The sequence below is a fragment of the Caretta caretta genome, chromosome 2, assembly GCF_965140235.1.
Source record: "Caretta caretta isolate rCarCar2 chromosome 2, rCarCar1.hap1, whole genome shotgun sequence".
NCBI classification, from domain to species: Eukaryota; Metazoa; Chordata; order Testudines; family Cheloniidae; genus Caretta; species Caretta caretta.
The window spans coordinates 16705536-16733146 of NC_134207.1; the positions used below are offsets into that span (position 1 = coordinate 16705536).

At 42.4% G+C, this 27611-nt stretch overlaps 1 protein-coding gene and 1 long non-coding RNA gene across 5 annotated transcripts in view; one reads left to right on the forward strand and one right to left on the reverse strand.

The window, feature by feature from the left end:
• Positions 1-18930, forward strand: part of DNAAF11 (dynein axonemal assembly factor 11) — a 50583-nt gene extending 31653 nt beyond the window's left edge. For all 4 annotated transcript variants that reach the window (XM_075124929.1, XM_075124930.1, XM_075124931.1 and 1 more), the window contains 4 exons: positions 700-769; positions 1959-2054; positions 11061-11146; positions 18530-18930. In XM_075124929.1, the coding sequence (XP_074981030.1) occupies positions 700-769; positions 1959-2054; positions 11061-11146; positions 18530-18713 (436 nt within the window). In that variant the 3' untranslated portion in view covers positions 18714-18930. The remainder of the gene's footprint in view (positions 1-699; positions 770-1958; positions 2055-11060; positions 11147-18529) is intronic.
• Positions 17152-27611, reverse strand: part of LOC142070939 (uncharacterized) — a 90410-nt gene continuing 79950 nt past the window's right edge. Inside the window, exon 4 of the long non-coding RNA XR_012666870.1 lies at positions 17152-17238. This is a non-coding gene — a long non-coding RNA (uncharacterized LOC142070939). The remainder of the gene's footprint in view (positions 17239-27611) is intronic.

Below are 27611 nucleotides of genomic sequence, written 5' to 3' on the forward strand. Positions count from 1 at the left end.
GACATATGAATCTTTAGCACATCTGGCTTGTAAATATCTTGCCGCGCTGGCTACAACAGTGCCATGCGAATGCCTGTTCTCACTTTCAGGTGATATTTTAAATAAGAAACGGGCAGCATTATCTCCTGCAAATGTAAACAACCTTGTTTGTCTGAGCGATTGGCTGAACAAGAAGTAGGACTGAGTGGACTTGTAGGCTCTAAAGTTTTACATTGTTTTATTTTTGAATGCAGTTTTTTTTTACATAATTCTACATTTGTAAGTTCAACTTTCATGATAAAGAGATTGCAGTACAGTACTTGTATTAGGTAAATTGACAAAGACTATTTTTTTCTTTTTTACAGTGCAAATATTTGTAATAAAAAATAAATATAAAGTGAGCACTGTACACTTTATATTCTGTGTTGTAACTGAAAAGCAATATATTTGAAAATGTAGAAAAATATCCAAAAATATTTAAGTAAATGGTATTCTATTATTGTTTAACAGAGTGATTAATCGCACGATTAATCACGAATAATTTTTTTAATCTCTTGAGAGCCCTAATTCTCTCACATAACTTAATTACATTAGAGGAATCAAATGGAATTTTTTCAAATTGCAAACTCATAATTAATGAGTTGCATAGTCTTAACTGGTTTCCCTTGAACAATGATGGTAACTTACTGAAACTAAATTCACTTTTATTTCATTCTGAAGACATCTGGACAGCTCTCTAATTGATGTTGATGTCCAGCCAACTTACCTCCGCGTAATGGTGAAGGATAAGGTTAGTATTTTCTTGTTACGTTCATTTAAAATTGAGAATTCTACTTTTCACGTCTGTTGTTACTCTTTTTCTGGGTGTACCTTTGGCTACTGTAGGGCCTAAATCTTTTCCCATTGAAATCAAGACAAAGCTCTTTCTTACATTAATAGAAGGAAGACTAGACTCTTAGGAACTGATCCAGTGCTTGGTAAAGTTAATTGGAATCCTGCCATTGACTTCAGTGGACACTCAGATCCTCAAAGGTATTTAGGTGCCTAACTCCCATTGAAATCAATCAATTAATTTCAATGGAACTTGGGCACCTAAATATCTTTGAGGATTTGGGCCTTTCTGGCTTGTAACTTCAGTTAGACCAAAAAAAAAAAAGGCATAGGTCTAACTGATTGGTAACCACATAGGTCTGAATAGAAATCAATAGTGTCATTAGGTTAGGAAATAAACATAAAAGTTCAAAAGTACTCACAAGCCCTTTTTAAAATGTATTACTCCAAGTGGTGTGTAACCACACAGAAAAAAGCCACTTACCACACTGATGCTATTTGTGACTAAGACGTGAACTGGGGAGGTATGAACTGTGAAATATACTGGATTCTCCTCTCACAACTTTTTGACACCAAAATAACTTCACCGTTATTCAAGTAGAGACACTGCTTGTTTATGCCAGGTAAAGTGAGACTAGAATTATACCTACAATTTGTAATTTACAGTGGACAGAGAAAACTGGATGTATATTCTGCTGAAAGTCCCTCTTAAGAGACCTTCCATTTTCTGTCTTTTTTGGTGATTTTCAATTTAAATTGAAAACCAGAATCCCTATTTATAATTAAACCAATTGCACAAGCACAAATTTCAAAATTACTTAGACTAACAATCTATTTCAGACATTCTCATTTAATTGCTAGTATAACTCAAACATCATTTCATATCTTTCTTAAAAGTGTTACTTTTCTATTACAGCAATTCAGGTATGCATATTATATATATTATACACACACATATATTGTAAATGAAGGTTGTTTAACATGCAAATCAGTCATTTGGAATAGTATTATAGAATATATATTACATGATAGGATTCAGAGGTATCCTACTCTTCAGATCAAAGTATATGTTAATGCTATTTCTGTATGTTGTCTATCTGGGTAAACAAATATTTTAATACGATATATTCTATCCTATTTTCCTTTAGCCATTTCAACTTGTGCTTCCTGCAGAGGTGAAGCCAGATAGCAGCTCTGCTAAAAGATCTCAGACAACTGGACATTTAGTTATCAGCATGCCAAAGGTATGTAAATTCATTTGGACAGACACCATACAAAGCTACTTATATATCAACAGTACTTTGAGAAACATTTATAGATTGTACCTGAAATATGTTACTAGCTAATGGAATAAGGTCAACATTTACTGTCAGAACTCATATCTATTAGAAAGAGCTTTACATACAGACAGAATAAATCATGTGGTTCAGACCTAAGATTTTCTTTTTCTTTCTTTCTTTCTTTCTTTCTTTCTTTAAGTTTTACAAAAAATAATCCTATGAGAACTGTTTAACTATTCATTTAAAACAAAAACTGCAGTATTTAGTATTTAAATATTTCATGAAGAATTTGCAGTCCACACAGAGAAGGGTTGTGGTCGCTCATGAGGACCAGAAAATTAAAAAAACAACAACAAGGAGTCTTTGTGGCACCTTAGAGATTAACAGATTTATTTGGGCATAAGCTTATGGGCTTATGCCCAAATAAATTTGTTAGTCTCTAAGGTGCCACAAGGACTCCTCGTTGTTTTTGCTGATAAAGACTAACACAGCTACCTTTCAGAAAATTTAAACTGACTATAGATAGACAAGTCTACTTTCTACTCTAAGCTGAGTGAAATGAGAAAAATACTTTAAAACGTATGAATGCTTCGCATATATATGATGCAGACTACATTACATTACGGCCCAAGTATGCTGGTCCAGCCAACCTTTGTTTGGCACAGGACTGCTGGGTTGGGGCAGAGTTACCTTTGTGCTTCCCTATCCTTTTAGCATAAATTAGAGCATCCCTGAAGCTGCTGTGACTTACCATAGCCAGGATTGAAGGATGACTGGAGAACTAGGTGCTCTGGCCACACCCCTTGCATCATAGCTCAGTGGTTTGAGCATTGGCCTGCTAAACCCAGGGTTGTGAGTTCAATCCTTGAGGGGGCAGTTTAGGGATCTGGAGCAAAAATTGGGGATTGGTCCTGCTTCAAGCAGGGGGTTGGACTAGATGATCTCCTGAGGTCCCTTCCAACCCTAACCTTCTATGAATCTATGAATCTATATGACATGCTCTTATGCTGTGCAGCCAGTAAAAGATGGTGTTCGAACTGGCTATGCCAGCTATTCACTGTCCTGGGCATCCTCTTACACAAGAGGAATCCCCAGCTGCCCAGCTAGGGCAGTTTTCCCTTTCCCATGATTCATTGCTAAGGGGATGCAAGTAGGGGTTGAGGATCTGGCCCTATATTTAAAATTCTTTCAGGAACCATAAGCTATGATGGTAGCCGTAAGATAAAAACTGTATTTTTTTAATGTCTTTTATTCTAACAAAGTTCTTCTTAAATTTTTATTTCTCTTACTCTAGTTCCATGTCTTAGATCTAGTCTGTTTCCCTCAAGTTGCACGCCATCTGTCCTCCCCTGCCTGGAGAGCCCCTCATTAACTCATATACTGTAGCTCTAACAACAAGCTTGCAGCTTCACCAATAGCTGGAAGTATGCCTATGATTTCACTCCCTTGATCAAGATTCACATCTTGATAATGTTCAAAATTCACTTAGATGAAAGCCTGATAAATTTGTGCTTTTCTTAAATTGATTTCTTTGAAACTTGGGCTCTGACATTAGGCATCTTGGTTGATGCACCTTCTGAATGTTTGTTTGAACAGTATGACTTCTGCATAGATATTCACTTATCCTTTCAATTTTTTAAAATACTAATACATGCCTATCCTATGCCCTTGGTCTCCTTACAATATATTAAAAGGTACAATATCCCAGATAGTCTCTAAATATATTCAAATATACTGTCTAAAATTACCTGCCAAGAAAGCCAGTCCTACATATGCTATGTGAATATTCCCTCTTTAATATTACAGTTTGGATTGTATTTACCCTGTGATTCGCTTTGTGTTTTAGCCAAGTTATTTAGATGAGGGTTTGGAATTACTAAGTGCCTTGATCTTTAAGGGTGAAATTCAAGCTGCCAGATCACAGCAGAATTATGAAGAATGGGGAAGTCTGCTGAATAGAGGGCCAGAGAACAGGGAAGCTGCACGGCCCCCTCCACATTTCTGTGCCATGCTTATGCATTTGTCCACTCCACACATGTGCATGTGAGACAGGAGCAGGATGCTGTAAGGCATGCTGACCCCTGTTGCCAGTGGGTTCAGAAACTGCATGGATCCACTGGCCTGAAAATGCATGTATGATAGGAGCAGCTTCTCTGCCCATACCTCGCAGCAGTGGCTGCTCAGCAGATACACACTGGCTACTCTATGTTACAGTGACAGATTTCATTCTTCATCCTATGCACATGTAGCAGAGCACATAGCTTGTTTAGCTGGGATGTAGACTATTTTCCAGAATTACAGGAGCCCTACTCACACTATGGAGACATACCCCAGGAAGGCATCTCTGGGCTTTTTCAGGTGTTTTAAAAGCATAATTAATAAAGGTTAGCAACACTATGGAGAACACCATCGAGGCTCATTTAGGCTAATATAGCTGAGATCATCAGCATTACTTGTGAGTATTCATTTGGTAATATCTAGCTTAATATGCATTCCCAGAATAAAAATTGAGAGTTTATGCAGAGTTCTCTCAGGATGTGTCAGTGATAAGGCAAGCCTAATAATTATCCTGCACTATGTTTAACCTTTGTATTCTAGATTTACAATTATTTCCAAAAGAAAATGATTTGCAACTAGATAAATGAGCTAGCAAATTCTTTACATTACTGAAACTTAAAACATATTATATAATCTAAGTAAATAGGCTTCTTCCCTGTAGGCTTTCTGTAATACTCTGGAAAGGCCAATCACTTCTCAGTAGTGACCTGATCCAAAGCCAGTTAAGTCAATAAGAATCTCTTCATTGTCTTCAATGGGCTTTGAATCAGGCCCTAACACCTTTCAACACTCATCATCCTCCATTCTGTTCATAGCTTTCAGTTCTTTTAAAAGCAAAAATAAATGAGCCTTTGTCTTTCTCCTCTGTGACCTTGGTGTAACTCAGATTCTGGAGAGAATAAATTCCACATGAAGTAAAAGAAAACATTTCATGTTTCCAGTCACATTGCTGTTAATTCTGAGAATTATTATCCTTGCTTCTTTTGCAGCAAGGATAATAATTTTCAGTATATTTTCGCTTGTACTAAGCAGATCCCTTTCTACATCCCTCTGAACAATTATATTAAAATAGCTCTCTTTTCTATTCTCTTGCAAAGTCCTCCAGCTGTCTGAATAGTCCAAATAATAGCAATAACAATTAACAGAAATCTCCTCTTTCAGAATCAATGTTGATAAAGTATAATAGTTACGAATTAATTTTTAAAATTTGTGTGTGGTTATTTACAAACATCATAATATTTTTCCTCAAGTGATTGTCCACATGTATTCCATAACTGGTGCACATGTGCCACATGCATGTAAGATTGGATTCTTTTCAAATAACAGCATCCGGTCGGGCTGTGCCTTTGTTTTGAATACTCTCACTCTTCATAGCTGAGGGCATAGAGGACTGAGTGGCTGGACTGCCCTCCAAGTCTTTCTTACCACCTGTGGCAGAGAAACAGAACCCTTACAGAGTCCGCATCTCTGCCCAATGTGTGATTGTTTATGTTTTCTGCTTGTTAGGAGTGTTCCGTAGTAAAGTTAGTTTAGTTTAATTAAACTAGTTGGCCGAAAAGAAGACAAAATCTTCAGCTTTGGGGGTGCCTTTTATACCTGACCCTGGTGGACATGGCAGAGACGAAACCCCCAGCATTCAAATCCTGTCCCTCCTGTGAGGCAGCTATTCCCATTGATGATGAACGCCCAAAGTTCCTCTTCTCTCTCAGTGAAGCACAGATTCCAGATAAGTGCTTGATATGTGCTTTTTTCAAAGAAGGCACACAAAGCGAGGGAATCCTGCCTAAAATTCTTCCACTTGGAGAGATTCATGCGGTCATCCTCTGAGCCCAAGAGGAAGAAGACTGACAAATAGGCCCCGACCGTCTCTGTGAGTGCTTTGGTAAACCATGGGTCCACTCTGATCTTCAGGGCTCATTTCTCATGAAGAGAATTCCACCTATCTCAACCCTATCTTCTAAGAAGAGAGAAAAGAAAAATCACTTCTCCTAGGGTGGCCATCCACTTCAAGCACACCCAAAGATATCAGTCAGAACGTGCTCAGACTCATGGGTCATCTGGCCTCCTGCAACTACGTGAAGCAGTTTGCCCAATTTTACCTATGATGCATGCAAGGGTGGTTGAGATCAGTGTATCTACCCTACAGACACCACATAGACATGATGGTTGTGATTCTATATGAAGTTCTCTCTTAGTTAAACTGCTAAAAGGATACTCTACACTTGTGCAGTGGAGTACCAGTCTCCCCACCCCTACCTACCAAGCTGTTGGTGACAGACACTTCCTCTCTCAGATGGGGAACTCATCTGGACTACCTTCCAAATCAAAGCCTGTGGTCCTCCCAGGACGTACATCTCCATGTAAGTTCCTGGAGCTAGGAGCCATTTGATTACGATGCACGGTGTATCGGCCCATGATTCAAGGACCTGCAGCAGTGTAGTACATCTACAAGCAGGAAGGGCGTGGACATCCCCACTCTGCCAACAAGCAGTCTGTCTATAGAAGTAGTAAATTCATCATCGCATCACACCAGTGGCTCTGCAACTCTCAAGCTTACAAAACTCCCTAGCCAACAAGCTCAGCAGGCAATACTCAGACAATGACAGGTGTCCTGCGGAACATCTTTTGCAAGTGGACTATCCAAGAATCTGGCTGTATTTTAAAGAATCTCTATTGAGGTTACAGGGACAAACCATCCCGATGTGTAGAAAGAATAGTAAATATGGCAGGCGACCAGCTTGGCTTAACAGTGAAATCCTTGCTGATCTTGAACACAAAAAAGAAGCTTACAAGAAGTGGAAGATTGGACAAATGACCAAGGAAGAGTATTAAAATATTGCTCGGGCATGCAGGAGTGAAATCAGGAAGGCCAAATCACACCTGGAGTTGCAGCTAGCAAGAGATGTTAAGAGTAACAAGAAGGGTTTCTTCAGGCATGTTAGCAACAAGAAGAAAGTCAAGGAAAGTGTGGGCCCCTTACTGAATGATGGAGGCAACCTAGTGACAGAGGTTGTGGAAAAAGCTAATGTACTCAATACTTTTTTTGCCTCTGTCTTCACGAACAAGGTCAGCTCCCAGACTACTGCACTGGGCAGCACAGCATGGGGAGGAGGTGACCAGCCCTCTATGGAGAAAGAAGTGGTTCGGGACTATTTAGAAAAGCTGGACGAGCACAAGTCCATGGGGCCAGATGCGCTGCATCTGAGAGTGCTAAAGGAGTTGGCGGATGTGATTGCAGAGCCATTGGCCATTATCTTTGAAAACTCATGGCGATCGGGGGAAGTCCCGGAAGACTGGAAAAAGGCTAATGTTGTGCCCATCTTTAAAAAAGGGAAGATGGAGAATCCTGAGAACTACAGGCCAGTCAGCCTCACCTCAGTCCCTGGAAAAATCATGGAGCAGGTCCTCAAGGAATCAATTCTGAAGCACTTAGGGGAGAGGAAAGTGATCAGGAACAGCATGGATTCACCAAGGGCAAGTCATGCCTGACTAATCTAATTGCCTTCTATGATGAGATAACTGGCTCTGTGGATGAGGGGAAAGCGGTGGATGTGTTGTTCCTTGACTTTAGCAAAGCTTTTGACACGGTCTCCCACAGTATTCTTGCCAGCAAGTTAAAAAAGTATGGGCTGGATGAATGGACTATAAGGTGGATAGAAAGTTGGCTAGATTGTCGGGCTCAACGGGTAGTGATCAATGGCTCCATGTCTAGTTGGCAGCCGGTATCAAGTGGAGTGCCCCAAGGGTCGGTCCTGGGGCTGGTTTTGTTCAATATCTTCATAAATGATCTGGAGGATGGTGTGGATTGCACCCTCTGCAAGTTTGCAGATGACTCTAAACTGGGAGGAGAGGTAGATATGCTGGAGGGTAGGGATAGGATACAGAGGGCCCTAGACAAATTAGAGGATTGGGCCAAAAGAAATCTGATGAGGTTCAACAAGGACAAGTGCAGAGTCCTGCACTTAGGACGGAAGAACCCCGTGCACCGCTACAGACTAGGGACCGAATGGCTCGGCAGCAGATCTGCAGAAAAGGACCTAGGGGTTACAATGGACGAAAAGCTGGATATGAGTCAACAGTGTGCCCTTGTTGCCAGGAAGGCCAATGGCATTTTGGGGTGTATAAGTAGGGACATTACCAGCAGATTGAGGGATGTGATCGTTCCCCTCTATTCAACATTGGTGAGGCCTCATCTGGAGTACTGTGTCCAGTTTTGGGCCCCACACTACAAGAAGGATGTGGAAAAATTGGAAAGAGTCCAGCGGAGGGCAACAAAAATGATTAGGGGACTGGAACACATGACTTATGAGGAGAGGCTGAGGGAACTGGGATTGTTTAGTCTGCGGAAGAGAAGAATGATGGGGGATTTGATAGCTGCTTTCAACTACCTGAAAGGGGGTTCCAAAGAGGATGGATCTAGACTGTTCTCAGTGGTAGCTGATGACAGAACAAGGAGTAATGGTCTCAAGTTGCAGTGGGGGAGATTTAGGTTGGATATTAGGAAAAACTTTTTCACTAGGAGGGGGGTGAAACACTGGAATGCGTTACCTAGGGAGGTGGTGGAATCTCCTTCCTTAGATATTTTTAAGGTCAGGCTTAACAAAGCCCTGGCTGGGATGATTTAGTTGGGGATTGGTCCTGCTTTGAGCAGGGGGTTGGACTAGATGACCTCCTGAGGTCCCTTCCAACGATGATATTCTATGATTCTATGAATAGACTTATTTGTCATGAACCAGAACAACAAGTGTCTGAAGGGGTCCAACCCAGGCTCACTGTTGGATGCCTTCCTCATTCCTTGGGCATCAGACTTCATTGTATGCATACCCACCTATTCCATTAATACTGAGGGTCCTGAGGAAGGTCAGACATGCTGCAGCATGATCATATTGGTAGCTCCTGCATGACCCACACAGTTTTGATATTCAGACATGATGAATCTATCAACACAGCCCCCAGCCAAACTTCCAGAGCCACCTGATGTGATAATGCAGAGCAAAGGCCAGATTGGTTGCTGGCTGGCTGACGGTCATGGTCAGATCCTGCTCCATGGATGGCCATATCCATTCTTGTTTGTACTAGAAAAGATTCCACTAGACTGACTTGTGTAACAAAATAGGAAAAGTTTCAGAGTAACAGCCGTGTTAGTCTGTATTCGCAAAAAGAAAAGGAGTACTTATGGCACCTTAGAGACTAACCAATTTATTTGAGCATGAGCTTTTGTGAGCTACAGCTCACTTCATCGGATGCATACCGTGGAAACTGCAGCAGACTTTATATACACACAGAGATCATGAAACAATACCTCCTCCCACCCCACTGTCCTGCTGGTAATAGCTTATCTAAAGTGATCATCAAGTTGGGCCATTTCCAGCACAAATCCAGGTTTTCTCACTCTCCACCCCCCCACACACAAACTCACTCTCCTGCTGGTAATAGCCCATCCAAAGTGACAACTCTCTACACAATGTGCATGATAATCAAGGTGGGTCATTTCCTGCACAAATCCAGGTTCTCTCACCCCCTCACCCCCCTCCAAAAACACACACACACAAACTCACTATCCTGCTGGTAATAGCTCATCCAAAGTGACCACTCTCCCTACAATGTGCATGATAATCAAGGTGGGCCATTTTGGGATCAGAAAAACACGTACCCCAGCTACAAACCTCAATACCAGCTAGTTTGGATTAAAGTCTTAAAGCATCTGAGACTTTCCATCCATTCCAGAAGAGTCCAGTCCACTTGGCAGCTATTTGTGTTCATCCTGTTCCTATTGAAGGTCACACAGTCTTCTCACACCCCACAGTTGCTACATCTCTTAATTGTCTAATTCATGTCTTTCTTCCAATCAGAGAGACTCCACCTTCTGGAACTTCAACACTGTGTTATTGGCATTCATGTCAGCCATCTTTTGATCCTAAGACAACCTGTTCTTTATGTCACCTGTCTATGAAACCCACCCTCTTAGTGGATATCTCTTCAGCCCAAAGAATAGGAGAGTCCCAAACCCTCATGGCAGGACTTCCTTGTACAGTATTCCGGAAGGACAAGGTGACACAAAAGCCTCACCCAAAGTTCTTGCCTAAAGTTGTCTCTGACTTTTTCACCTGAATCAAGACATCCATCTGCCAGTTTTCTTTTCCAAGCCTCATACTAGTCAAGGGGAGGTGAAGCTTCACATTTTGGATGTTGTCCAGTCCTCTTACTATCTGGACAGGACAAAACTATTCAGGAGTTCCCTAGACTGTTTCTGGCCTTTGCTGACAGGATGAAAGGTCAGTCAGTATCTACCCAAAGACTATCTAAATGGGTTTCTGACTGAATCAGAACTTGTTATGTGATAGTTCACTTGAAACCACCGTAGATTAGAACCTACTTTTGCTCAAGCAGCCTCTGCAGCTTCCTAAGGGGCACCTTAGAGATTTGTAGAGCAGCTACTTGGAGTTCAAGTCGTATCTTAATCCAGGACTACTTGGTAGGTGGCTCCAAATCCAATGCTCAGTTTGGCAGAGCTGTCTTTATTTCAGTAGATTCTGAGCACTCGCTTCCAAACAGAGGTTACTGCTTGTGAGCCACCAGAAATTGAAATACACGTGGGCAATCACTCAAAGAAGAAAGAATGGATTACTTACTCTACAGTAACTGTAGTTCTTATAGAGATGTGTTGTCTACATTTATTCCATGACCTGCCCTCCTTCTCTGCTCTTATAGATCCTAGATCATCTGGATTCCATTTTAGTGAAGGAATTGGTTCAGATGTGATCACGTTGTTAAAAGCTCAAGACAGTCAGAAAAATATTACATAAAATGTTCGTGTTTCCACAGTTCTTTATTTAAAAGATTGTTTAAATGCTTTTGCGCATAAATCCCAGGATATGTTGTGACAGCTCTGGTTATGTATTTTTATTCCAGGTTCAAGAAATAATTATGGCTAACCGAAAAACACCCACTTTGGTCAAACCTTCTGACAGCAACAAACTGCAGACAAATATAAAAAGGTAACTTTGCTTTTTCTTTCTTTACAGCCTATATGTTTTTGCACATTAGTTATTTACTCATCAGGCTATTGCTGCCCAGTGAGTATATAATCGTTCAAAGTATGAAAATATTGATTTGTACAAAGTAACACTTTACATAAAAGCTTTAGACTAATGGTCTGTCCAGTACTGTTTATAAAGTGATCTGTTCCAAAAACAGAGCCTAAAAAGAGCTTATTACTACAGAGCAGTTGTGTTCCATCAACTGTCATTCAGACTATTAAGCTAGAATGCAGTAAAACCAAAATCTTTTCTCAAGAATTGCCTCTATAGATCCTCTACTGTGCAGCACAAGTCCTAGAACTACCCAGAAAGCAATTACTTTTGGGACTGTATAACAAATCCAAATGATCAGTGGAAAGTTATGTAGGCACTACAGTTGACCTACTGCACAAATCTCCACTTTTTTCCCCCTCCATCACCATAGGCAGTGGTTCTGGGAACCAATGCATCATATCAGCCCATTCTATGTTGTAATAAAAGCAGTGTTTGGTAGCAGTTTAAAAGTTCATTTTTAAGGTTAAAAATAACTTGTTAGTTTGTAGTAGATGTTGTTTTGAGTTTAATTCCGCTATTGCTTGGTTTCATTCTGTTCTAACATGGTACATCCAGATAAAAAGTCTAGGTATAAATAGTGTCTGTCATGATAATAGGATGTCTATCATGGACCTGCACACCCAGGTTTCTGAATAGTCTTACATAGGGGCGTTCCCTATGATACTCTCATTTTGCACTGGATTTACCCCTTGGCTTGTATTACTGCTGATAATGCGGGAAACCTTTAGTACCCAGCTGTCTTTCTTCTGTTCAGATTATCTCAACGGAATGAACTCCCTCCCAATCTGGGACAGCTGTGCTCTAGAATCCAAGAAGCCAGTGCTCTTACCTAGAAACCCAAGGGTTCAAATCTATTAGCAAAACCAATTAACAGAGCTTCTGTTCTAAATTCGTATGAAAAAGCAGCAGCATGGATCCTGGACACTCTTCTTGAGCCCAGCGTATGGAACCAGTGGGCAAATAGTACTGTAAGGGCAATGAATGTTTAATTGTCAAGTAGTAGTGGTGAGGTACAGCTGCAAGGGCACGTCTTTTTTTAGATTACATGCATAACGAGCAGAAGATAGAATCATTACAGAGAAGGTAAATACGTCTAGACGTTCCTTGTGAGCTGCAAGCAATGCACTTAGCAATCAAGCAAAAGTGTGGCAGTGGCTAGGACAATCTGTTAGCATTGATGACTGAGGACTTCTAATCTCTTTCAGGAGGTCCATAGCAAAGTGTATTGGACTTCCCTTTTTAGAAGCAATAGATCTTTTCAGCAGAAAGACAAATGAGACCCTAGAGACACTCAAGGAGCCCAGTCAACAGCCAAGTTTCTTCTTTAGGAAGAAATATACCATCCTTCTTTAGACACCTGCTAGCACAGTCATCTCAGTTCCAAGTGTTTCAAACCAGTCTTCCTAAGCACCATGTGAGCTTTCAACAGGTGGGTGATCCTCTTTAGCTCCTTTGGTTCCACCTGCATAGTAGAGCATTAGACAACAGTTAAAGTGGACATCCCTGAGGCCCTGCACTAAATCTGGGTATAGAATCCAGTCATTTTTCATTTGGAAACCATCTTTTTTTTTCCTCGCAGCCTTAAGTGAAAGAAGGTTCGTCGGTGGTATGGGAAGGAGGCATATAGTGTGGCCTTTCTATAATTTCTGATACCTGATGATCCAGAGATACTCCATGCCACAAGGATAACAAGTTGTGCCCACAAAAAGGGAATCTGGGACTCAATCCAATTGATAATATTCTCCTAAATCCCCACAATACTTTTTGTAAACATGCCTTTTCTGAGTGCAGATATTGATTTACTTTGTTGGAGGCAAACTACACATTTACAATCAAAACGGAAATAGGAAAGAGGTACTTTGAATGTACAGAGCTTATCAAGAAAAGAAAAAGTTTTGACCCCTGTAGCTGACAAGTAGCTACAGTAACTATCCAGACATTAAAGAATCCTGAATAGCTGTCTCTTAGATTACAGGAGAGCATTCATTACAACAATTACACTTGAGGATTACAGAACTCTCAGCTAAATTCTTCTTCACAAACATACAATCTGTTAGACCACAGTGTTTGAAAACCTCTTTAACTCTGCTATCTTGAATACATGATAATACAGTCATCACTTCTGCTACCTACACAAGATCTATTCTGAGATTTTATACAAAACTACTATTTATAAAGGGAACATAAAATTTTCAGCAATTAAAGAGACAACTTTTCCTTTTTGGTGGGAGGAGTCAGAGGTTCAGGTTGGAAGTAAGGCAAAAATAAGTTTTAACTCCCCTCTGCCCCCAAAAAACACCTTTGAACATACAAGCATGCACACCCTTGAATCTCCTTCAATATCCCATGGGAGGATTTATTTAGCTTGTTTCCACTGGAATTCAGGAAAATCCTGGGACTGTTTCTATTGGACTTTGGGTCAGTAACATTTTGCTTTTAAATATCCAAAAACCTTAATTTGGGGCCACATTTGACATGATACCATCTCTTTAATCAGAAGAGCAGATTGGGCAGGAGAAACCATAAAATGCTGCTTCAGCACACGAATTCCTCGGGGCAGAAAGCTTGCAGATGAGGCCTCATAGTAGCAGAGGAGCTGTGCACCACCAGCCACTTACTGAGTATTTGGAGAGGTGTATTTCAGTCCAAGTGTGCTTGTTCCAGGTTCAACTGTGGAATGGTAAAGACTCCTACAGCTGGGTCAGGGCCTTTTAAACAACAGGGTTACTGTTACAAAGTGATTACTTACCAGGTATATGAACTTGGACTCCTGGAGCGCCGGTCGGGCAAAGTGGGGCAAGCCCCTGTGTCCCGACCCTGTTCCCCAGGTGGAGCACCAGGCGGAGCAGAGCAAGCCCCTGCGTCCTGACCCTGCTCCCCGACTGGAGCACCTGGCAGGCAGGCAGAGCAGGGCAAGCCCCCTGCGCCCTGATCCTGCTCCTCAGCTCAAGCACCGGGCAGGTGAACAAAGTGTGGCAAACCCCTGTGCCCTGACCCCGCTCCCTGGCAGGAGCATTGGGCAGAGCGGGTTGGGGCACCAAGGCGCCTAAATTTGCTGGGGCCATTGGGCACAGGCCACATTTTCCCAGCGGCTAATCCGCTACTGATCTCTGAAAGACTATATTAGAAGAAAATGGTTTATGAATCATCTGCCAAAATATGGAATACATACCATGCTTTGTTGAGTGGGACAATGAGAAGCCAGTAAGACTCAATGGTATAGAGTTGGTTTGTGTGACAATTTAAATACCTTGGTTCATTGTTGAGCCATAATGGGAATGTGGATGCAGATGTTAGGGGCTGCTTTGAAGAGCGCTTGGTGTAAATGTAGGGAATTGACAGAATAAGAGTATGCCAAGTAAACTAAGGAACAAAGTATATAAGGTCACAATAAGGCCATCATGACATGTGGGTTGGAATTCTGGCTAGTGAGGAACAGAGAAGAACAACTATTTCACACAGACAAACTGAGAATGCTCAAGTGGACGCTGACTAAGATTAGAGTTGACATGCTACACAATGAAATGGTATGAGCCATGATTCAGTAGCCCTCCCCCCCCCCCATCACAGAGAAGCTGAGGGAGTAATGACTGAGATGGCTAGGTCATGTGAGACAGTGAGGCGTGGGATGTGTTGGCCAGAGACTACAAGAACTAGTAGTCATGGGTCAAAAACCACAAGGAGGATCTAGAAAAAGGTGGTTCAAGATGCTCAAGGAGGACCTGAAGAAGGTTGGTGTCAGCTTTGAAGACACACTTGGCAAGAACACTTGGAGATGAAGTACACAGAGCCTCTGATCCCAGTTAATGGGACTCGGTGAAGAAGAATCAATCACAAATTACTGGGAATGGGTTAGAGTTTTTCTGTTTTTTCTAACTGAGGGTGCCCCCTGCTCCCTCTAGTCCTCCCACACAGGAGGCATCCAGAATGTAGACGTAGTGCTCCTTTAAAGTTATAATAGGAATTAATTTACATCACACATCTTCTAAACATTTTCAGATGATTAATCCATAAAATAGTTTTCTTCTTAACCAATGTGCTCCAGTCCACTGATGTTTATTCAAAGGAAGAGATTTATTTCTATGCATGCCAACAAATTAGCTGTTTAATTTAATTAGTTATTTTTAAAATGCTAGGTCTAAATATGACACTGCAGAAAGTATAAGAACACTTAATCTCTGCTGATGGAGTGATAATGATATCAATGCGTTCATTAAGAAAACAACAAATTATGCTAAGCGTTATTTCAAAAACATCCCTAACATGGATTGAATGAATGTATTATGCATTCTAGTTTTTACTGTGCTTTGAATAATGGCTTGCTATAAAGTTCCAACGCCTGTCAAAAATCGTTAAGAATCATATTGTCAAAAGTAATAAGCACCAGACATACACAGAACACTCAGTTTAAATATAATGTATTTGCTTGCTAAAAAAATGTTCTCTTCATTTCTGCTTTCCAGGGACTGCATTCCTGATCTGTTCCTGGCAAAAGCATCACACAGACAGACGAACCCTTTATTCCCCCCCTCCCGATTTGAAAGTATCTTGTCTTCTCATTGGTCATTTTGGTCAGGTGCCAGCGAGGTTATCTTAGCTTCTTAACCCTTTACAGGTGAAAGGGTTTTGCCTCTGGCCAGGAGGGATTTTATAGCACTGTATACAGAAAGGTGGTTACCCTTCCCTTTATTTTTATGACAGGTACCAATGTCTCTTCTGGTACCTGAACAGCTGGTGTGGACAAGATCTATGTCCTCTCAGCACTGCCAGTGGCACTGAGCCGGTTGGCACCACCGGATTTCTGGCACTCAAAGGACCTCTGCGTAACTGATGTTCTGGAATCTCCTCTCCTCAGTACCAGGACCTCCGCACCAAGTCTCCACCCAGCACAGGAGTCTTTCCTGCTTCCTTGCCATGCTCCCCCAGTCTCCAGTTCAGACTCAGATAGTGAACCAGAGAACAGGATATCACAGTACTCCTCCCAAGCCCTTTATGGTGCCCGATTCCAGCAAGCGCCCCGGGCATATCTTCAGATGGCCCCAATGCTGCTGTCCTGGTACGGCCATCCATGGGCACCACCACCAGGCTCCGTGCCATATTAGGAGCCCTGGCCTGCATACTGCACCCAGGCCTCTCAGGCTTCTAGTCCCACCCATGAGTCCATGAGACACATTTCCTCAGCCCCAGCAACCAAGACTTTGGAGTCCCTAGAAGGAATCTTGGAGAAGTGTGAGGGTGATGTTCAGAATGAGGGGAACCCAAAAACTATATCCTCCTCTTCCCCAGACGAGTCTGTCGTGCCTCTTCCACCATCCCTCTTCCACCATTCCTCTTCAAAAGTAGCCCTCCCTATGAATGAAGCCCTTCTTGACCCCTTGAGAACAATATGGCAGACCCCAGCATCGGTCACACTGACTTACAAGCAAACAGACAAAAAGTACTATGTCCCGGGGAGAGAAACAGTGTTCCTCTTCTCCCACCCTCCACCAAACTCCATCATGGTGGATGCTGTCAATTCTTGTGGCCATCAACACCACATGAGGTCCACTCCCTACGATAGGTGCTGAAAGCATCTGGACCTATTTGGTAAGAGGGCGTAATTCCTCGGCCACACTTCAGTTTCAAATTGTCAACTACCAAGCACTTACAGTGAAATACCATTATATGAATTACTCGAAATAGAACAACTTTATTGAGCAGCTGCCCAAGACATATCGCAAACAATTTAAGGTCATCAGCCAAGAAGGGCAGCTAGTAGCAAAGACAATGCCACAGTCTGCCCTCCACATGGCTGATACTGCAGCCAGATCCATCTCCACGGTAGTGGTGATGTGACATGCCTCTTGGCTCCAGCTGTCAGGTTGCCCAAAGGAGGTGCAGGCAACCGTCAAAGATCTTCTTCCCTTTGAGGACACTAAGCTCTTTGCGGAGAAAACTGCGGAGAAAACCCTTCACACTTTGAAGGATTCTCAGGCCACTCGCCATTCGCTGGGCATCTACGGGACAAAAGAGAAAATTTAGTCTGCAGTCCCAGCATAAGCCCCGCATTTCCCAATATCCGGCTCAACAATACTACAAGCCACGGAGAAAGAAAACTAAATTCTCCAGATGTAAACCATCTGGCCAGCAATCCTTCTCGTCCCAGCCTTCCACATCTAAACACCAGTTTTGACGTGTTGGTCGAAGTGCTGATAGACCACTCCCCACAACCACTACAACCGACCATCACTATCCACCCATTTGACAACTGTCTGGCATTGTTCTTCAGCACCTGGGAGCATATAACATCAGACCGATGGCTCCTAGAGATCATTTGCCATGGATAGTCTATCCATTTTACCTCCCTGCATCCTCTACAACACCCTTCCCCGTCCCTCTTCAGGGAGCCTTCTCATGAGAGTTTACTATGTCAAGAGATAGACTGTCTCCTCCAGTTAGAACCATAGAACCAGTACCTCAACATCTATAAAGCAAAGAGTTCTACTCTAATACCCAGGAAGGAGGAAGGCTGGAGACTCATATTAGACCTTAGCGCTCTCAACAAGTTTGTCAAAGCTTAGAAATTCAGGATGGTCACTTTAGCAACGATCATTTCAGCGTTGGAACAGGGAGACTGGTTTTTGGCCCTCGACCTCCAGGACGCATATTTTCACATCTCAGTCTTATCGACTCTCAGACGATTTCTCAGATTCACCCTGGGACAAGATCACTACCAGTACAGGGCATTCCCCTTCAGGTTATCTTTGGCCCCGAGAGTATTTCCAAAGTTCTCTCAGTAGTGGCAACCGACTTATGCTCACAAGGGATCATGATTTTCCCTTACCTGGATGATTGCCTCAGCCCCCCAGAGGCAATACTGTTTGGGAGTCACCTACAGTGAAGCACCCATAGAGACACTACTCAAAGAAGAATCCCTGCCCCAAGTGGAGACAGTGCTATGTCAATGGGAAGGCTGCTCCCATTGACAATAGCTACTACCTCTCAGGGAGGTGGTGTATCTATGCCAAGGAGAGAAACTCTCTCTTCAGCATAGATAGTGTCTTCACTAAGCACTACAGCAGTGCAGCTTCACCAGTGCACATGTGCTGCTGCAGCGCTGTAAGCATACACAAGCTCTGAGACTCCCTTTTGAATGAACAATCAGTTCACAATAGTGACATTTCTTAATCCTCCTCAAAACTCCTGGTGACTTCTATGGGAATTTGGGAAGCAGTCCCAAATTTCTGTTGCTACATGTGATGTTGAAATGAAGTTTTATTTATAACCATCTGATCTCCTTTGTTACAGGGAGCAAGTTGAGAAACTAGAAGTGGATCCCAGCAAATATTCATTCCCTGATGTGGCAAACATAATCCAAGAAAAGGAGCGAATTGGGCAAGGACCTATTAATCTGCAGCAACAAAAGGTTATAGACACTGAGAATAGTTGTGTTGACTTTGAAGATAACCAAGATGTTCCACCCTTAATATGAAATGTTACTGTAGGGTTCCATTGTTTGTTACCCATGTGACCCACAGATTACGTGAACAGTTTTCTTGACTCAAATTTTGCAGCAGCATCTTCTGACGTTACAAAATATTATTTCAGCTCTTACTGTAAACTGACTTTTGTTATACTTGTGCTTTATCTTGCTGCTGCCTTTTGTTATATTAGGAACAATATGCCTTTAATAAACTGTTTTCCAATTATTTATTTATATAGTGGTATGGCTCAAACGCCCCGATCAGTATTGGGGTCCCATTGAATTTGGCACTGTACAAACCCACAGTCCAACTTCAGATGAGATGTCAAATGAGTGTGACAATCAGTGAGAAGAAAGAGGAGGGCAACAGTAATAAGATCATCATAGGCTGAGCCACAGGGTGCTTAGAAGTCCCCAAGTGTTCTTCCACTTTCTTCCTTCTTGTGCAGAGAAGCAGCAAAGAAAGTCCATCATTTGGCTATGAAGCATATAACCCTTCTGGATCTGGATCCAGGATCTGTTACTCAGCCATCAGCATGCAGAGGCACACCCAGCAAAGTTAAGTGAATGCTCTCCCAAGCCGCTCATTAACTGCATACAAGGAAACCCCAGCAAATCCCCCGCAGCCCCAGTCTTGCACCCCAGTGCGTCTTACCCTGCTCAAGACCTTCTTGATCAATGCAAGCTCATTAATTAGTTCACCACTCCTTCAAAGGGTAGTGGACATGCACCAGCCTCTAATCTGAGCAGACCCCCTCTCCAAGCACTTTAATCTAAACCAGTTAGTTTGTCTAAACCTCAAAATAAGTTTATTAAACTAGAGAAAGATAGATTTTACATGATTATAAGTGGTAGGCATAAAAGTCAGAGTTGGTCACATAAGAAATAAAGCAAACACTCATTCTAAATCCTAAACTTTATCAGGCTAAGCAAGATCTGAACCAACCAGTTTCTTTCATCCTACTGGACGTTGCAGACACTTTTCAGTTCAGTTTATACTAACTAGAAAGCATTCTAGTTAGGATCATCCCTTCACCCCAGTTCAAGGAGACTTCTGTTTGTCTTCCAAACTATCTTGCTTCCAGGTGGGGAGGAGAGAGAGGCCCTGTGGTGATGTCACTGTCCCTCATTTATACTTTTCACCAGGTGCTGGAAAAATCCATGCTGTGTCATGGACTTAGACAGTACCCAGGGTATATGTGAGCTGCTGACCATCCTTCATTATGAATGGTAAATTTTTGCTTGTAGCTTTTGTCTACGTGAGGTTTGGCATGTAAGGTCTCTGTGTTCGCAGTTTCTTTGTCCTCTCTGAGGGTCTAGTCTGTGGGCATTTCCTAGACTCACAACATGTTTCAATAACTGTGACATTCTATACCTGGGGGAATGTCCTGTAACCCCCATATTCCTCATTTTCATATAATCATGGTCTTACATATAAAGCATGCCTTGTAAGGTATCAGGGGAAAGGTTATGATTTGCTGAAAGTTATTTCTCTATCCATATATGTATATCATTAATGCATATGAAATTATGAGAATTGTGTTGTTTGGTTGTCACTAAAACATGCTGTAAGTTGGGGAATCAGCCAGATAGTAGCTCCCCAGAGGCAACAGAAAGTAACCAACACCCGGGCAGGGTGTCAAACAACTCATCAAAAACCATTGTCCAGCAAGGGAGCTTCAAATCAATGACTCACCTGCATGAGGCCACACCAGAGTAATTGCTGAACCTGGCCTGGAGACTCAGCAATGTCCCCAGACATGCCTGGGCTTGTGCTCCCCAAGCACAAGGGACTGAGGTTATAAAACAGAACACAATGGCCACATGCGGGGCCTTTCTCCTGCCTCCACCTATGCTGCAAGCAACAAAGACACTGAGAAGGGGACAAGACTCCAACAGAGGAGACTGGCTCAGGTTTAAGGGACAGACCTGTATATTAAGGACTGCAATATCCAGTGGGGTGAGAAAAATTGCTTAAGCTAGATATTGCCCAGTCTAACAGGGTTGAGAGTTTAGACTGCATGCTTATATTTTATTTTATTTTATTTTGGTAACTAACTCTGACTTTTTGCCTATCACTTAATATCACTTAAAATCTATCTTTTGTAGTCAATAAATTTGTTTAACTGTTTATCTTTACCAGTGAGTTTGCCTAAAGTGTGTGGCAAATGTGCTCAGGTTAGCAAAGGCTGGTGTATATCCACTTTCCATTGATGAAGTGGTGAACCAATTAATAACTTTGCGCTGCTCGTCTTGAGCAGTGTAAGACGGTATATTCCTGGGGAACAGTGCTGGGAGCTGGTCGGATTTGGCTGGTGCCTTTCCCCGTGTGATTCATGAGCGGCTCTGGGAGCATTCATGCAATCTAGCTGGGTGTGGGGTGGAGCCTGGAGGCACAGCGCCTGGAGGGGCTTGCTGCTGGTCACTAGCAAAGCATTGTGAGAGACAGCCCAGGCTGAACAGAGTTAAGGGGGCACAGAGGTCCCACAGTCCCAGGCTGCACCCCGGGGATCCTGTCACAGTAACAAACATAGAAAAATGTCATAACTTCATATGGTGATACATAAATTTCAACAGGTTCATCAAATCAGAACTTTTCAAATATACCTCACAAGGCATACTTTGTATAAAACATATCAAAATCATATAATGGTGGTGAATGTAGTTACAGGAGGTTACATGGGGTACAGTATGTCACAATAGTATGATGTGACTGCCCACAATGGCATATAACTGATCTGTGACTGCCAGCAGCAAATATCTCCAGTGGCCGGGGATGGAACTCTAGATGGGGAAGGCTCTGAGTTACCACAGAGAATTCTTTCACTGTTGTCTAGCTGGTGGGTCTTGGCCTCATACTCAGGACCCAACTGAGTGCCATATTTGGGGTCAGGAAGGAATTTTCCCCCAGATCAGATTGGCAGAGACTCGTGGGGAGGGAGGTTCTCCTTCCTCTGCAGAATGGGGCACGGGTCACTTGCAGGTTTAAACTAGTGTAAATGGTAGACTCTCTGTAACTTGAAGTCTTTAATCATGATTTGAGGACTTCAGTAACTCAGCCAGAATTTAGGGGTCTATTACAGGAGTGGGAGGGTGAGGTTCTGTGGCCTGCAACGTGCAGGAGATCAGACTAGATGATCGTGATGGTCCCTTCTGACAATAAAATCTGAATGTTTGAGAACAGTAACTCTACCAACACAACAAACAGCATTCCAGAGCTTGTGACATCAGTGGGGTTCCTGAGTCCTGTAAGAGAGCCACCTATTGTAATGATGGGAGGAGTCACTGCTGGGCAATGTGTCCCCAAAGATCTGGCAGTGTGGAAGGATGGGAAGAAATCAGCTAAATGCTTCCCCTACCCCCTGTTACTGCTATTCTCCCCTAGCTTCCCACAACTGCAGGATTCAAATAGGAGAAGGTGGAATTCTCCCGTGATTGGACTTGTGGAGGGAGTCAGGTTGGGGCAGCAGGAGTGAGTTGCTCCCACCCTGCCTTCCCGAAGTGTTCCAGTGACCATGGGATCCTGCAAATAGGTTTTTTCTTCAGCCAGTGGATTACACCCAATGGGTTGGAACAGGCTGCATTAAAAAATAATGCATTCTGGGAGATCATATCAGAATGAATCTAGCTGCTGAAACTTGGCAAGACCAATTTTGTCATTTAAGGTACATTTACATTTGTGTTCTGAATGTCTCTCTTGGCCTTTTAGTTAAGGCATTGATCACATATGCCTGTAGTACCAGGCATTTACCATTTTTAAAATGTGCAGGTGTCCTCTACTTTAAAAGCTCCAAAAAGAATATAAATTGAGGACAGAGACGGATCTATATAAGCTTGTCACTAATTATCTCATAAAATAAATAATGTTGCTATGTAAAAGAAACCCTAATGATTTGCTCCATATAAACTGGAACTTGCTTCCTCTTGCACTCAAATTGCTTCTTCTCCAAAGCAGTGCAAAAACAAATGAAAATGGCTCTTGGTCCTTTCAAAATGAGATACTGCGAGCAAATTAAACAAACTCAGAAGAAATCAAAGAAGGTTTGTGTTTAGATGCTGCTTTGATCTTTAAGACTGAAAATTAAAAGATTAGCTGCATTCACAACTGAACCATCAAAGAAATCCTTTAAATTGATACACATATTTCCTTAAAATAGCAACTAGGTTTGTATAGCTCCCCTAATACCATCAGCAATCAAAGTTAATTTCTTGATCCCATAGTTTGAAACAAATTTTTGCTTTGCGCTTCTGAATGTACAGCACATCCTTACCCAAAAGGATAGTAAACGATAAATTCACATTTGGCTTTCCAGTTCGCAGGAAAGCATCGATTTATTTTCATGGTGAATGGTGATAAAAAACTAGATTCTGCTCTCAGATTTGTGGATGCAGCTTTCATTGAAGTCAGTTTCTGTACATGGAATGCATGTTGGCAGCGCCTACTAAGTTCAATGTGAGCCTCTCAGCCAAGGGCAAAATTTGGCTTAGAATTATACCATATATACTTATATCAGCCTCACCTTTTAAGTAATGATTACTAGTCTAATCCACAGGGACAAATGTTAATTAATGACATTCTTATTAGATAACTGTAGTACTTTTTCCTCCCATGGAAACTCAGAAATTATAGGTTTCAGAGTAGCAGCCGTGTTACTGCTGCTGTTCATGCATCCGATGAAGTGAGCTGTAGCTCACGAAAGCTCATGCTCAAATGCATTGGTTAGTCTCTAAGGTGCCACAAGTCCTCCTTTTCTTTTTTCAGGAATTATACTATCACAGTCACAACCATGACAGAAACAGAGGAGTTTTTAGCATATCATCTGGATATGTTTTGTTAAACCTCAACATCCTAATTTTAGCCACTGGGTACTGTATACATATCATTTTACTGAAGTTAAAGACAGCCATGTTTCATTACCTTTCATTATTTTCAGAGATTCTCACCAAAGCCACTCTTCCCTTCAAAGTTTGTTATAGCTGTGCAACCAGCACAGTCGTCAAAATAGTAGATGGACTCATGGTGGTATTATAACCTGATGACTCGTGAAATTCCACTGCATGCAGAAAACCCACTGATTTATGACAGCTTTCAGAGTAGCAGCCGTGTTCGTCTGTATTCGCAAAAAGAGAAGGAGTACTTGTGGCACCTTAGAGACTAACCAATTTATTTGAGCATGAGCTTTCGTGAGCTACAGCTCACTTCATCGGATGCATGCAGCGGAAACTGCAGCAGATATTATATACACACAGAGATCATGAAACAATACCTCCTCCCACCACCACCCTGCTGGTAATAGGTGGGGGGTGGGGGGGGGTGAGAAAACCTGGATTTGTGCTGGAAATGGCCCAACTTGATGATCACTTTAGATAAGCTATTACCAGCAGGACAGTGGGGTGGGAGGAGGTATTGTTTCATGATCTCTGTGTGTATATAATATCTGCTGCAGTTTCCACGGTATGCATCCGATGAAGTGAGCTGTAGCTCACGAAAGCTCATGCTCAAATAAATTGGTTAGTCTCTAAGGTGCCACAAGTACTCCTTTTCTTTTCACTGATTTATGGTCAACCTTAACAAAGAGAGCTCCCCTGCCTCTTCACAGAGAAAATTCAAGAGCAAACCGACCCATTCACATGCCCTCTTTGTACTCGTACATACTTTTCTAGTAGCCCAGGATGTCAATAATGAACAAATGATGATCACAATTTTGATAGTATAAAGTCCTTGATCATCCAAAAAGCTCAGACGATGGAAAGTAAATGTTGCCTCTGTCTGTGCGTAGGCTCTGATTATAAATAAAAATGCATTCTAACCTCCATAAAGTGCTTTCCAGTTTTGCATAGACTATAGATAATTTATGGATAGATGGTCTTTCTCAAATTGCTGTTTATCAACGAGAAACTGCGAGACTGTCCAGTCATCTTGGTTTGTGGGATGTAAATTGATATTTTTTTCCTCAGTTATAGTTTGAAATGGATATAGGATGTAAGAAAAGGAGTTTCATACTTGTGCTCTGTACGCTATTAGCTGAAAGGGAAATATAAGAATCACAAAGACATTGAGCCAAATTATTGGTGGTGTCAGTCCCTGGCCTATAACCAGCCTTGAATTTGCACACCGTATAATCTATTGCAATCTCCTTTAGGATTTTTCCATTTCAGCCCTTAATTGACTTGATTTTTTCCAGTCTTAGATTTGTGTGATGTAACCCCCTCAACCCTAAAATCTCCTTAATCTGCTCTAATCTAAAAAATTAAGGCATAAAAATGGCACTTTCTTGTTCAAGAATCCTCCTGTATCCTCTCTGTGCATTCAGAGTCATATCTCTGACTTTACTACCTAAAATAAGATTGTACTATATTTTACTCCAGGTTCTTCTCTAATGAGAGAGCTGGATTTTTCTGGCTCACACATCAAAACAGTTCATGTTGTAGAATCTCTATTGTTGATGTGTGAACTGAAGAACAGTTTACTCTCAGATTCTAGGCTGAGTAGTATGCAGATGGCAGGGTCGTTCACCATTCAGTATGTAGAGTGTGGGTGGAGATGATGATCGATTGCCATACTGGAAATATAGATGACATACGATGGGTAAGGTAAGGCATGGTTTTTGTTCTATAAAGTGGGGTTATTCCATGGCCCTGGAATTTGCCATGAAAGCTACCTCTTGCTCCAGAACTGTGCAACAGAATCTTAGCTTTCATTAAAAAATAATAATAATTCTGTTGATGCATTACACAAAAAAATGTCCTGTTTGCTTTTCCAGAGCTATGTTGGTTCTGTGGGGCTGATAAGAATAGAAAGCAGAAAAGAATCTTATTTCCTAAACAAATTTGAAGTAAAGCTGCATATTAAGTGTTTCCTTTATTACAATTATATTGTAAAGTATTGTAGCAAATTGTCGGTATGATTATGATGGGTCCCGCGCTTCCTCTTCTTGGGAATGGTGGGGGGGTGGTTCAGGGTGCAGTTTCCTGCCCCTGAGCTAGGGTATTTACTGTCCCACTATTAATCCAGGGAAGGGTAGTGGAGAGGGAGGGACCCAGGCCCACCCTCTACTCTGGGTCCCAGCCCAGGGGCCCTAGGGATAGTGGTAAACCACTTGAACTAGCGCTTCCTTCCCCTGGGCTACTTCCCTCTCCTGCTCTTCAGCTTGTGGGGCTTCCTGCCCTCTCTCTCTCTGCACAAGCCGGGTGTTTCTTTACCTAGGGTCTTGGTCTTCTAGCCAGCCACAGCACTTCTCCAAACTGCACTCTGCTCCAACTCCTTCCCCTGGCTGATTGAAGCAGGGGGGTTTTTACCAGGTGACTAGCTTCAGGTGCTTTTAATTAATCTATAGAAACCTTTCTTCCCTCTACAGGGAATAAGGCTTCTCCTCATCCTGGGACTTATATATCTCTCCTACCACTCTCCTGCTGCCTTCTGGCCATGCTGTAGCACATTATATACTAAAATATCAATTGACCTATCAGAATTTTCTGTTGTCTGTAGTCTTAGAAGTTAGGTCATTGCATCACTGAATCTATTTTAGAACACAAGATGTCTGCTCATCTGTTTGTTTCTGACATGGCTTTCCTCAGAAACAAGCCTGTCAATAGCAAACAAACTTTTTGTTGGTTAATGAATTGTAAAAAGACGCCTCAAGGTATCCAGACCATTCCTCTTTGTCGGAACACCCGCTGAAGACCAGCTGTTCGCTTTCAAAGCTATGCCGGGTTTGAAGCTGTAATCTCACTTCTACATTCCTGTTTACCCAAAACTTTTCTATTGATGTTTTCAAAGAGCAGTGTTTAGTACGTCTAAGTTTTGGACAGACCCTTCCAGGTTCTTTTTTGTACATGCTGCTTTATCGATATCATGCTCTGCTCAGAGATCTGATGTCTAGTGTGTGTGAAGCAAGACACCAAAATAAACTCACCAAGATTGCTGTAATCCCAACTGAATCACAATGAGGGCCAAAGTCTGGCTTCCCAACCAGAGGTGAGCAGGGGGAGGAGGTGGCAGTTGCAATGTAATGCTTGTGTGGTGGTGATCAGAAGTGCTTGGCCTGGACAGAGCAAATGCAGTCAGACTACTCTGGGGGCTGAGTGGAGCATGCTGAGCAGCAGAAGCATTTCACAGAACTGTGCAGCATGAGTTTGGCCACCAGCAGGTGCACAGGTGCATTGCCCCCGGGCCACCAATCTAATTAGCTGCCCCCCTTTGCCATGAGGAACACTGCTATGTGTATCAACTGGCCATAGATCCTCAAATTCAAGACCACTGTGTCTGTATTCTGGAGTCCTCCTGTGTGAGTGGGCTAGGAGTGGGGACTTGAGGAGAGCTGAATATCTGGGCCTTACAGAGAGTGGGTAGTTGGTTCACTAGTTAGGATGTAGAGGTTACTGTATCTTCCTCCTCTCAATCCTCCGAACACACACACACACACACGACCAGTCATTATTTATCCATAAATGATTTGGAAGTAAATGGATTTCTTCCTGTATTGCATCATCTCATGTACGTTGGGCCTGATTATTTCCTCATTCTCACTAGCTGTACAGTGGTGGTTTAGTCGTATTTATCATTGTGTTGGGGACACTGGGGCATGGCCACTAGGTAACTCGAGGGGATGGAAGACCACGAGTGTCGATGAAGCCCCCTCGCACTAGGCTCAGGTGTCCTTGGCCCCACCTCCCGCCTGGAGGCACACACAGCAGCTCTGCGTACTAGGCCCAAGTGTCCTTGGCCCCCCCGCCTGGAGGCACACACAGCAGTTATGCTGAGAATCTGCAACAATATGTTGCAGAGTCAGACTGCCTGAAACTAAACAAGGCCGAACAGGGCAGATATGGAAGAACAATGCTGAATAAAGCAGCTTTATGTATAGTTTAACAAACGATACAGAGAACCAGGGAGCTAGCTGGGAA